The sequence below is a fragment of the Polypterus senegalus genome, chromosome 12, assembly GCF_016835505.1.
Source record: "Polypterus senegalus isolate Bchr_013 chromosome 12, ASM1683550v1, whole genome shotgun sequence".
In the NCBI taxonomy this organism is placed as follows: Eukaryota; Metazoa; Chordata; class Cladistia; order Polypteriformes; family Polypteridae; genus Polypterus; species Polypterus senegalus.
In genome coordinates, this window is record NC_053165.1 from 26,368,205 (window position 1) to 26,380,524 (window position 12,320).

General features: G+C 40.5%; 1 protein-coding gene across 1 annotated transcript in view; it reads left to right on the forward strand.

The window, feature by feature from the left end:
• The window catches only part of prodhb (proline dehydrogenase (oxidase) 1b), a 56,363-nt gene extending 44,910 nt beyond the window's left edge, over nt 1-11,453 (forward strand). The window contains exons 9-14 of the mRNA XM_039770567.1: nt 2,341-2,433; nt 2,553-2,699; nt 2,937-3,112; nt 3,368-3,466; nt 3,893-3,981; nt 10,055-11,453. Of these exons, the coding sequence (XP_039626501.1) occupies nt 2,341-2,433; nt 2,553-2,699; nt 2,937-3,112; nt 3,368-3,466; nt 3,893-3,981; nt 10,055-10,245 (795 nt within the window). The 3' untranslated portion in view covers nt 10,246-11,453. The remainder of the gene's footprint in view (nt 1-2,340; nt 2,434-2,552; nt 2,700-2,936; nt 3,113-3,367; nt 3,467-3,892; nt 3,982-10,054) is intronic.
• Nucleotides 11,454-12,320: the final 867 nt, after the last annotated feature.

Sequence of the window (12,320 nt, forward strand, 5' to 3'; positions counted from 1 at the left end):
CTGTTTTTACCATTCCTACCAAAGATATTTCTGTTGACTAAATGAAAATTCCTTCTATTTAAAATTTAAATAGAACTTGAACAAATACGATAGTTCATAATATCCACGCAGACTTGCACGTAAGAGCGGGAGTTATCCGTTTTAACAAGCAGCGTATTGCACTGATACGAAATAGCTGTGTGTGTATATATGTAGATATGTATGTATATGTATATATATGTTTATATATGTATGTGTGTGTATGTATGTATGTGTGTATGTATATGTATGTGTATATATGTAGATATATATATGTATGTATATATGTGTATATGTATAGATATATATATATATATGTTTATGTGTGTGTGTGTAAATATATATATATGACAACAACACTCATCACTCACAACAGTGACAAAACAATTACATTGACAATCATGTTACGTTATTTTCAAAATGTTTCCTTTTCTTTTTCATTGCTTCTTTAACACACTACTTCTCTGCTGCGAAGCGCGGGTATTTTGCTAGTCAATAATATTTTAGAATAAGCTCTTAAAGCACTGAGAAAATAGATTCTCTCCCCGTTTCTTTTTCTTCTCCATGTATCTGTATCCGCCTAATAAACTCAACAATTTATTCATTTTTACTATTTTTAAGTTTTAGTCTGTTGGTCATGCTCTCTTTCTCAGGGGTGGGGTTGATTTGTTTTCAATCCTATTTTTTTTTTTGTAAAAATTAATCTATTTGTATGGAATGATCACAAATAAATCAATAAAATGAAAAGAAAAAAAAAGTGGTTGCGGGTTCGATATAGGCTGCTTCTTAAATTTACCATTTTCAGTAGTAAGCTGCTCTTATTGTTAATATTTTACAGTAAAAACATACATTTAATTTGTGTCTGTAAGAGCCAGTATAAATTTATAGTACTTGTCAAAGTTAGCGTTTTTTTTTTTTTTTCAGTTTTATTCTGTCATTCACGTTCACACTCCCACAAAAGCTGCGATCTCACAAGTTGTAGATAATGACCAGAAGAATGAGATCACAAGTATGAGCGTCTAAAATGGAGTTTTTTTCCACAAAGAGGGTAAGAAGCACAGCAATTTAGGATAGCTCCACAGTAGAGTTGCTTTTCCTCCAGATCAAGTGTAACCAGTTGAGGTGGTTTGGGCACGTCGTATGGATGCCCCTGGGTGACTTTACTGCAAACTACTCCGGGCATATCCTGCCATGTGGAGACCCTGCTGCAGACTCAGGACACACAGGAGGGATTATATCTCTCAGATGGCTTGGGAACACCTGGGAATTCCCCATGTCAAGCAGGAATCTGTATCTGGGGACAGGGAATTGTGGGCCTTTTCTATTTGCCCTGCCGTCATCATGAGATGAAAAACCTTATTAGTCATTGTGTTGTATTCTTTGACCCTGAAAGCACTAACCGTTTTCAAAATTCTTTTTAAAAAACCCTTTGTATCCACTTCAGGTCATGAGGGGACTGAACTTACCCCAGTAGCACTAGATACAAAGCAGGAAATGTTTTACATAAAGCCTGGATTCATCCCAGGTCCCATTTACGCATACACCCACACAGGGTCACCCATTTTAGAGTTGCCAGTTAAGCAGACCTGTGTGTCTTTTTTGGGAAACTGGGGTATCCTGTGCATATACAGTGAGAAGATTTGAACCTCAGCCGCCGGATCACACTACCATGTGTATTTTGTTTTCCTACTCTTACTACTTTACACCTCTATTGTAATGTGTAATTTTTAGTCAGTGGTGGAATACCAGACAAAGATGGATTAGATCACTTTCTCATTTTGTTGTCAAGATAAGCGGTGTTGTCATTCATTGTCAAGAAGACTTGTGAGGAATTCCAAGATCATTTTTTTGTGAATCGGCTCCGGAGTGGCTCATATATTTTAAAAAGAGGCCCTAGGCTAGCAGACAGAAAGAGACAGTGAGGATTTTTTCCTCCACACCAACACTTCCTCACGATCGCCTATCAGCTTCTCATGATTTTACTTTTTTCAAATCTCCAGCTAGATGTCTATTCCAAATTACTTCTGAAAAAGTACACTTCCCTTAATTTTCTAATATGCACAATTTCTCCCAAGTTGTTTTTTAATTCCTTCAGGTTTCTTGTTTTTATTACCACACTTGGATTATTATATGAACAAGCTGGGGCTTGCCACATTAGAAGAGAACAAGCAGTGGGAGCTAATTCCAAATAATCCAGGAAATGTTTAGTGGCCTTTTATTTTTAGGATCTAAAATTCATTTTACATATTAAAGGATTTTTTTTTTCAGCTGTTGCTCAGATGGTTTATATTTAGCTTGTTTTTGTTCCGGTTTTCTTGGCAGACTGGACAACTGGAACCACTTCTGAGTAGATTTACTGATGAAGAGGAGAAGCAGATGAAAAGAATGCTGCAGAGAATGGATGTTTTAGCCAAGGTAAAGTTGAGGCTTTTATGTCAGTGTTTACATTTGCAGACAATGACGCAACCCAGCAGCTTTATGAAATAATTAAGACAGGAACTCTGAAAGACCCTCAATTGTATTTTCATTTTCAGGAGGCTCTGAGGCATGGAGTTCGGCTGATGGTGGACGCTGAGCAGACATACTTCCAGCCAGCCATTAGCAGACTGACTCTGGAAATGCAGCGCAAGTTTAACACCGAGAAGCCCATCATTTTCAACACCTATCAGTGCTACCTTAAGGTGCGTAATGCTACTGATGCGCAGGACACTGGGCATCGGGAGTTTAATCCAAGGTTCAACACTGAGGTCCTGTTGCCACTTTCTGATCTTTCTGAATTATTGGAGTAACAATTGAATGCACCCGCTTGTGGTGTGCAGTGTGAGAGTGTAGCGTAGATGATCCTACCACTAAATAGTTTTCTGAATCATTCTTTTACGCAGTCTTGCTAAGATAGTGTGCTCTCCTTAAAATTGCAGGAAGCTTATGACAATGTCTCGGTGGATGTGGAGCTGTCTCGACGTGAAGGGTGGTATTTTGGTGCCAAACTCGTCCGGGGAGCTTACATGTACCAAGAAAGGACCCGTGCTGAAGAGATTGGTTATGAAGACCCTATCAATCCAACCTATGAGGCTACCAATAATATGTACCATCGGTAAGTCAAAGAGTTGCACCTGCCCCTTTTCTCAATGTTTGGAGATGCATGGGAAAGCTTTAGTTGATTAAAGAATTGGTTACGTTGCGAGTTCCTTGCACCCAAACAGTTTCTATCAGGACAATGTCTTCCCTTTTTTTTAGGGTACGTTCTCCTGACAGCATTGAACTTCTTTCCTCTATGTTTGGGAGAAACTGCTTTAAATTTACTATGCAGGCCTTGGCACGGGAGTAATATTTTTCTTGTTACTTGCAGATGCTTGGATTATGTTCTGGAAGAGATCCACCACAACAGAAAGGCAAACGTTATGGTGGCATCGCACAATGAGCAGACCGTCAAATTCACCCTCAACAGGTGATGAAGTGTGTGAATCAGTCTAAATAAAGAATGTTTTAAAAGCTATAGGTCCAAGAGCAAGTCTGCAGGTTTCTGTTGAACATCAAGCCCCCTCATCCCACCTGTACCACTAAATGTTAAGCCTTGAGGGGGAGGTTAAGGTTGTGTCTTTAGTGTGTTGGTTAGCCCTAGGAGTCTATATCCCCAAAAAGATATAAAACCTTGTAAATACTCTAAAGAATGCAAGAACATCCAAGGAAGAGATCAGTTATAGGTGCAGAATTTTAATGTTATTTATTTGTACGTTTGTCTTAGTATTTTATTTGAGCCTCATCACGTTGAATCGTAATGATCCCTGTTTGTTCTAATAGTTGTCTCCATGATAAAATGTTTCTCATTTTTTTTCCTTCTCCCTCTCTTTATTTTGCAACTGCATGGGTACAGGATGAATCAGCTGGGCATCCATCCATCTGAGAATAAAGTGTACTTTGGTCAGCTGCTGGGGATGTGTGACCAGATCAGCTTCCCTCTGGGTAAGTGGCAATGCAGCAACTACAGTTGTGCTTGAAAGTTTGTGCACCCTTTAGAATTTTCTATATTTCTGCATAAATATGACCTAAAACATCATCAGATTTTCACTCAAGTCCTAAAAGTAGATAAAGAGAAACCAGTTAAACAAATGAGACAAAAATATTATACTTGGTCATTTATTTATTAAGGAAAATGATCGAATATTACATATTTGTGAGTGTCAAAAGTATGTGAACCTTTGCTTTCAGTATCTGGTGTGACCCCCCTTTGCAGCGATAACTGCAACTAAACATTTCCGGTAACTTCTGATCATTCCTGCACACCGGCTTGGAGGAATTTTAGCCCATTCCTCCGTACAGAACACCTTCAACTCTGGGATGTTGGTGGGTTTCCTGACATTAACTGCTCATTTCAGGTCCTTCCACAATATTTCGATTGGATTAAGGTCAGGACTTTGACTTGGCCATTCCAAAACATTAACTTTATTCTTCTTTGACCATTCTTTGGTAGAACGACTTGTGTTCTTAGGGTCGTTGTCTTGCTGCATGACCCACCTTCTCTTGAGATTCACTTCATGGACAGATGTCCTGACGTTTTCCTTTAGAATTCTCTGATATAATTCAGAATTCATTCATTCCAGATGCAGCAAATCAGGCCCAAACCATGATACTACCACCACCATGTTTCACAGATGGGATAAGGTTCTTATGCTGGAATGCAGTGTTTTCCTTTCTCCAAACATAACGCTTTTCATTTAAACCAAAAAGCTCTATTTTGGTCTCATCCGTCCACAAAATATTCTTCCAATAGCCTTCTGATTTGTCCACGTGATCTTTAGCAAACTGCAGACGAGCAGCAATGTTTTTTTTTGGAGAGCAGTGGCTTTCTCCTTGCAACCCTGCCATGCACACCATTGTTGTTCAGTGTTCTCCTGATGGTGGACTCATGAACATGAACATTACACTGAAAAAAACGAAATCTATAAGCAAGTGAAATGTACTTATATCATGACGTTAAATCTTTTTTTCCTTATTGTAAGAATTATTGACTTGTCAAAAAACTTGTATTTACAATTATTTAGCATGTTTTGAAAATCTTGTCAAGTAAATTTTGCTTACCCCATTGGCAGATTTTTTTGCTAAATAAAAGCAAAACAACTCATTTAAAGTTTTTTTTGTCTAGTTTTTGCATATGCATTTTTTGCAATGTAGCCAATGTGAGAGAGGCCTTCAGTTGCTTAGAAGTTACCCTGGGGTCTTTTGTGACCTCGCTGACTATTACACGCCTTGCACTTGGAGTGATCTTTGTTGGTCGACCACTCCTGGGGAGGGTAACAATGGTCTTGAATTTCCTCCATTTGTACACAATCTGTCTGACTGTGGATTGGTGGAGTCCAAACTCTTTAGAGATGGTTTTGTAACCTTTTCCAGCCTGATGAGCATCAACAACTCTTTTTTTGAGGTCCTCAGAAATCTCCTTTGTTCGTGCCATGATACACTTCCACAAACATGTGTTGTGAAGAGCAGACTTTGATAGATCCTGTTCTTTAAATAACACAGGGTGCCCACTCACACCTGATTGGCATCCCATTGATTGAAAACACCGACTCGAATTTCACCTTCAAACTAACTGCTAATCCTAGAGGTTCACATACTTTTACCACTCACAAATATGTAATATTCGATCATTTTCCTCAATAAATAAATGCCCAAGTATAATAGTTTTGTCTCATTTGTTTAACTGGTTACTCTTTATCTACTTTTAGGACTTGAGTGAAAATCTGATGATGTTTTAGGTCATATTTATTCAGAAATCTAGAAAATTCTAAAGGGTTCACAAACTTCCAAGCACAACTGTACAGCACACTCCATCCACAAAGTGAATGCACCTTCTCAGGGCTTCAATGCTTATCTGGAAGCATCAAACACAAGGCAGGGAGGAACTCTGGATGGGATGCTAGTTAATCACACACACTTGCTTACAACAGGCTAGCTTATATAGCGCTCTCCATACTGTTGGGGACAGAGATATATTTTTCCTTCATTTAGCCCTCTGCTCCACGATTTCAAATTACAAATCAAGAAATTCAGATGTGATTAAAGTGCACATTTCAGGGCACCAGAATGATTGTGACAGCTGGTGTTAGAGTTGTTTGTAATTCCTCAGGTGGGTTTCATTGCTTCATCATAAGATACCTCAGCTTGCTTCTACCCTTTGGAGTCTGTAGTTGCCATTGTTCAACATGAGGACGAGAGCTGTCCCAGTGAAAGTCAAAGAAGCGATTATGAGGCTAAAAAATAAGAAAAACAAGAATAGAATCAATAGAGACATCGGTAAAACCTTAGGATGACCTAAATCAACTGGAATATCATTAAGAAGAAAGAACGCACTCAAGAGCTCAGTAATCACAAAGGGACTGCTAGGCCAAGGAAAGACCTCCACTGCAGATAACACAAGAATCTTCATTATAGTAAAGAAAAAGCCCCAAACATCTGTCCAATAGATCAGAAACAGTCTTCAGGAGGCAGCTGTAGATTTGTCAGAATTGACTCTCCACAAAAGACTTCATGAACAGAAATACAGAGGCCACACTGCAAGATGTAGACCATAAACACCAGGATGGCCAGATTACAGCTTGTGTTTAAGTACATGAAAGAGCCTGGTGGTTACTGGGAAAAGGTCTTGTGGAAAGACGAGACCAAGACTAACCTGCAACAGAGTGATGGCAAGAGCAAAGTGTGGAGATGAAAAGTAACTGCCCAAGGGGTTATGGCTTGGCTATGTATGGCTGTCACAAGTCCTGGCAAGCATATCTTCATTGATGATGGAACTTCTGACAGTAGGGGCACAATGAATTCTGAGGTGTACAGAAACATCTCATCTGCTCAAGTTTCAGTAAATACCTCCACACTCATTTGGATGGCACTTCATCCTACAGCAAGATAATGATCCCAAACGTGCTGCTAAGGGCAACACAGGAGTTTTTCAAAACTCAAAAATGGAAAATTCTTGAATGGCCACGTCAGTCACCTGATTTGAATCCAATGGAGTATGCCCTCCATATACTGAAGTTAAAATGTAAGGGGACAAGCCCCCAAAACAAGCAAGAAGTGAAAATGGCTGCATGAGCGGCTTGGCAGAGCACCTGATGATGTCTACAAATTGCAGACTTCAAGTAGTCACTGCATTTAAGGGATATGCAACAAAGAACTAAATTTGGCCGCTTAAGTAGACCTTCCATTGATATGTCCTAACAATTAATGGTGCCCTAAAATGGGAGGACCATGTAGAGAAAGTGGTGTCATTTCAACATATTGAAGTATGTTGCATATATTGAAATATATGCATTGCTGCACCCACCACACAACGAACCAACTCAGGATCCAGATTAGGACCCAAGTCCAGCCATGCAACGGGTGTCACCTCAGCCTGGAGTTCCACTTGGAGTGGAACAGTGTGAGTTTTTTTTTATGGTGACTAGAGTGCCAATTCTGCCACCAATCCCCAAGTTTTTCCCTGCAGGTTGGAGGACCTACATGCAGATTATTGTCATACGGAGCAATTGCAGGTTAAGGGCCCAACAGTCCCTTTTGGCATTTACGAGATTCGAACCGGCAACCTTCCGATTGCTAGTGCAGATACCTAGCCTCAAAGCCACCACTCTGCACAATACCATTTCAACATGGTGTGACCGAAATGTACATAAATACCCATAAATGAAAGTCTGCAATCTGCACTTGAGTCACATCTGAATTGCTGGATTTGTAATTTTAAACTGTGAAGTAAAGGGGTAAATCGAGGAAAAAATGTGTCTTTGTCCCATACATTATGGAGGGCTCTGTACATGCCATTTAAATTAATATGTATGACTTTCAACTGTGACGCTGACCAGGCTTGGACTCTATTGTACTAATGCCAGTTTATTCACTCCCAAGCCATTTTATACAGTTTGGAGCTATGGGTGCCGTAGAGTGCAAGGCAGCAACTAACAGATGGATGGAGCAGCTTCTTTTCACATGGCTCAATCACACACACACACACACACACACAAACACACACACGGTGTCTTTCCATTTAACTGACCTGAACAATTTGAAATGTGGGAGGAAAACTTAATTTTGGAGTAAGAACACACATAACTCCAATAAAAAAATGTAACTCCCTGAAGACATCTGAGTTTTGAAATATAGTTATTTTAAGAAGCAGATAAAAAAAAGTCACATGAGACAGGCAGCCTGCAAAAACTGGCAAAAATTGAGTCCTGCATTCTTTGTCATTTTCAGGCACTGGGCTATTTCATCATAACGGGTCACTGCCTTTCTCTTTGAAGTGCAGCAGAATTCATATGACAACACGAACTTCTCTCTAATAGTTAAGATTAGGACTCCTATGCTTATAAGAAGTTTTCACATTTTATTGTTGTTACAACATTAAATCAAAAAGGAGGTATTTTGGGTTTTTTTGGCAGTGTTCAACAGAAAAAGACTTGTTAATGTCAAAGTGATGGCAGATCTGATCGAGGTTAATGACAAATATAAAACTGAATTGTTGATCTCATAAGTATTCACCCTCTTCAAGTCCGTATTTAGTAGCTGCACCTTTGTTTGCCGTGAGTGTGTATGCTTAGATCTCTATCAGCTTTGCACATGTCGACTCCACCATTTGATTTTCTCCATTCTTCTTTGCCAAACTGCTCAAGCTCTGCCATTCTGTATTAAGAGGTAGTGAGTGAGCAGCCATTTTCAAGTCCATCCAAAATTGCTCAATTGGATTGAGATCTGGACTCTGATTTGGCTTCTCCAGGACATTCACTTTACTGTTTTGGAGTCCGTCCTCTACAGATTTGGCTTTATGCTTTGTGTTGTGTGTCTTACTGGTTAACAAGCCGTAGGTTTCTTGCAGACTGCATCAGGTTTTTGCCATATTTTGCTGCATTAATTTTACCCTCACAATCCTGCTAGGGTCTTCTGCGGAGAAGTATTCCTACCATTACCATGCTTCGTGATGGGGATGCTGTGTTTGTAATAATCTGCAGAATGCATTTAGTCTGATGGCCAAAAAACTCAATTCTGGTCTCATCAGACCACAAAGCCACCTTCCAGGTGCCTTCTGGCAAACTCTAGCTGAGAAGTTACATGTGTGTTTTTTTTCTCTTTGCCCCGCTCCCAAAAAGCTGTGACTGGTGAAGCATCCATGTGACAGTTATCTGCACAGTCTGCACCTCCTTCAGAGGTCCCTTGGTGGCTTTCTTCACTCATCATCTTCTTGCATGGCCATTCAGTTTTTGTTGTCGGCCTGCTCTGGGCAGATTACTACAGTGCCATACTCTTTCCATTTTGTAATGATTGGTTTAACTGGACCCCCACAGGATGTTCAGTGACTTGGAGTTTTGTTTCTTGTCTCTGTCCCTTGACTTGTGTTTTTCACCGAGATGCTTGGAGTGTTCTTTTGTCTTCATTGTGTCGGTTAGGCCTCCATAATGACTCATCGTAAGTTGGACCTCCATGATAAGGTGCGTCTATATTACTATCTATAGAAAGCCCAGACAGATGATCTCCATTGAACCGAAGATGGGACTTCTAAAACCATTTGGCTGCACCAGTGAGAATTTAAGGGTGTTCTATTAAATGTGGGGGGTGAATGTTTATGGGAATGCTGTGTTTTGGCATTAATTTACAGAGATCTGTTTTCACTTTGACATTGAAGAGCCCCTTTCTGTTCATCAGTGCCAAAGAAGCCAAATATCCAAGGTGTAGGTGAATACTTTTTATGGGCACTGTTATGGAGACATTGTTACACGCTTGTAAATATTGCACATTTCTTTTTTTGGGGGGTGTGGGTGTAGTGCATCCTTATATCTTTTGAGCTGCATCATCATTTTTTTAAATTTGTATAGTCTCTAGTTAAAGCTGCTTGCAAGTTTTTTGTGTAAGCCTGAGCAGTTGAAGATGTGCTTCAGAAATGACCCAAGAAGACGTAGATAATTTGGTCTCAACTCAAACCCCATATAGGCCTACAAAGTAGTTTCCGGCTACTGAATATCTTTTTTCCTCAATTTTACCTCCTCTGCTCCAGGCCAAGCTGGCTATCCAGTCTACAAGTATGTTCCATATGGCCCAGTTAATGAGGTGATGCCGTACTTATCAAGAAGAGCCCAGGAGAACCGGGGTATGATGCAGGGGGCACAGCGGGAGAGGAGTCTGCTTTGGGCAGAGCTGACGCGCCGGCTTTTCGGTGGGGAGCTGCTCCACACTCCAAGACCCTGACTCCAAGTCCAAGGCTGTTGATCATTCTTGTTCCAGGAATTCCAGTCTTCTGCAGAGATGGAGACAGGAGTGGTACTAAAAAGCTCCAGTAATGCACCTTCCCTACCTGTGTGCCTGCTGCCCTGTCTATGCCATTTCTCACCTTTCATTATCGTATACCATGCAGATGCCTCCTTGCTGTCTTAAAACATTTTTGGTTGAAATGCAGTTTTGTCCGGAGTGTGTCGGGGTGGCCACTGCCAGTGTTTTTTGATTATTACATTTGACCTTTTTCTAGTATTCTGGAGGAATTGTGCCTTATTGGAATGGGGTCACCCCGCAGCTGCCTTGCCCTTTCTTTTGCTTGTCTCACAGCTGCTTCCTTTTCCCACTTCCATGACTGTTTTGCCGATGTACCAGTTTGCCCTTTATTCCTTAAGGTGGAATGACTTCTCATTACGTTACTCAGCCCATTACAAATGGAATGTTTTTACCAAAGCCGTGGAAAATCTCCGTGACAAATTGTCATGCGTCAGCAGTGTGGCACTCCACATCGGAAGATCTGACAGGCCTTCTATTTTTGCACTTTAGTTGATGCCCTGTAATTAGGCGGACTGCTTTTATTTAACTGACTATAAGGATTTGTATCACGTTTTTCTGTAATTAATTTTTTTTTTTTTTGCTTATTCAAATGCAAGGAAAGATCCGTTCAGACATGGAGTCCTGTGTGAGACCTCTCTAGCAGTTTCATCTGGTTTGCCCCGTTGTGCATTTGCTTTTGAAGCCACACAATTAAAACACCGTTAACCTTTCTTTTTCTGCATAATTTAAGACTTGACTGCCACGTTATTCATTTTGCTGTTTTTCTTCTCGTTCAAAACTCCAATCAGTGTTGAGTCGCAGGGGCCATTCAGATTATGTCTATGGTGGGCCGCTTTTGTAGATATTATTTTTAACACTGTGTTCTAATTGTGCGTGGCAGCGTGTTAACCTAACAAGGTGTCCTCATAATCGTTCAGGCTGATTTTAATCACTCAGGCTCGGAGAAGTCACCAAAAACGGGATGATGGGCCACTCATGGATGTCTTCCACAATGTTTCTGTGCAGTGGCACTAAGAGGGCAGGTGTAATGATGGGGAGGAGATGGGTAAATGGTTTGGCCTGCCTGGGTATCCGTTTTTCACATACTTCTTATTTTTATTAATAAAAATGAATCAGTATTTCTAGAACAATGTGCTTGTGTATTGTATTTCAGAGATAACGGAGGGCGCTGCCTACAGAAACGCGTAACAATTTAATGCTTCTGTGGTTTAAGGTGGACTCAGAAAGTGTTCACACCCCCTTTTCTATTTTAAATGTTAAATGGGTACATGCCCATTGCCTTTTTATGTCAATCTATACTCGGTTAATCCATTATAACAAATTGAAAGCCTGTTTTCTAAAAGGTTTACAAATTTATTAAAAATCAAAAGTGGAAATCTCTCATTCCTATAAGTATTCAGACCCCTAATTCAATAGTTTGTAGAAGCCCTTTGGGCAGCAGTGCCAGCTTCAAGTCTTGTTGGTGAGTCTCCAAGCTTTGCACACCTGGATTTGGCAGTTTATCCCGGTCTTCTCAAGCGCCCATTACATTGGATGGTAAGCTGCCATCTTCAGGTCCCTCCACAGATGTGAAGTCTGGGTTTTGGCGGGACTCCTCAAGGACACACCAGCATTGTCTCAGCCTGAAAGATGTACCCTCGGGTTTCTTTCAGGGCCCTCTCCCTATTTGACTGGATTCACCTCCTCCTCTCCGTTCTGACCCGTTTCCCTGTCCCTGTCACACAATGCTGCCTCCACCATTCACCATACAGTTGAGATTAGGCAGGTGACAAGCAGTGCCTTGGTCTTCCCCAGACGTAGTGCTTGAAATTCTGCTCAAACACTTCCCTTTTTTTTTTTTTTTGTCTCATCAAACCAGAGAATCTTTTTCCTTCAAATGCCTTTTGGCAAACATGGAGCAGTTGGTCAAATGCCTTTTATTCAGAAGCAGCTGGCACAGTCATGGATCTTGAGTGCATTGCACCATTTTCTTTCTCCTGACCTCTTCTATAAAG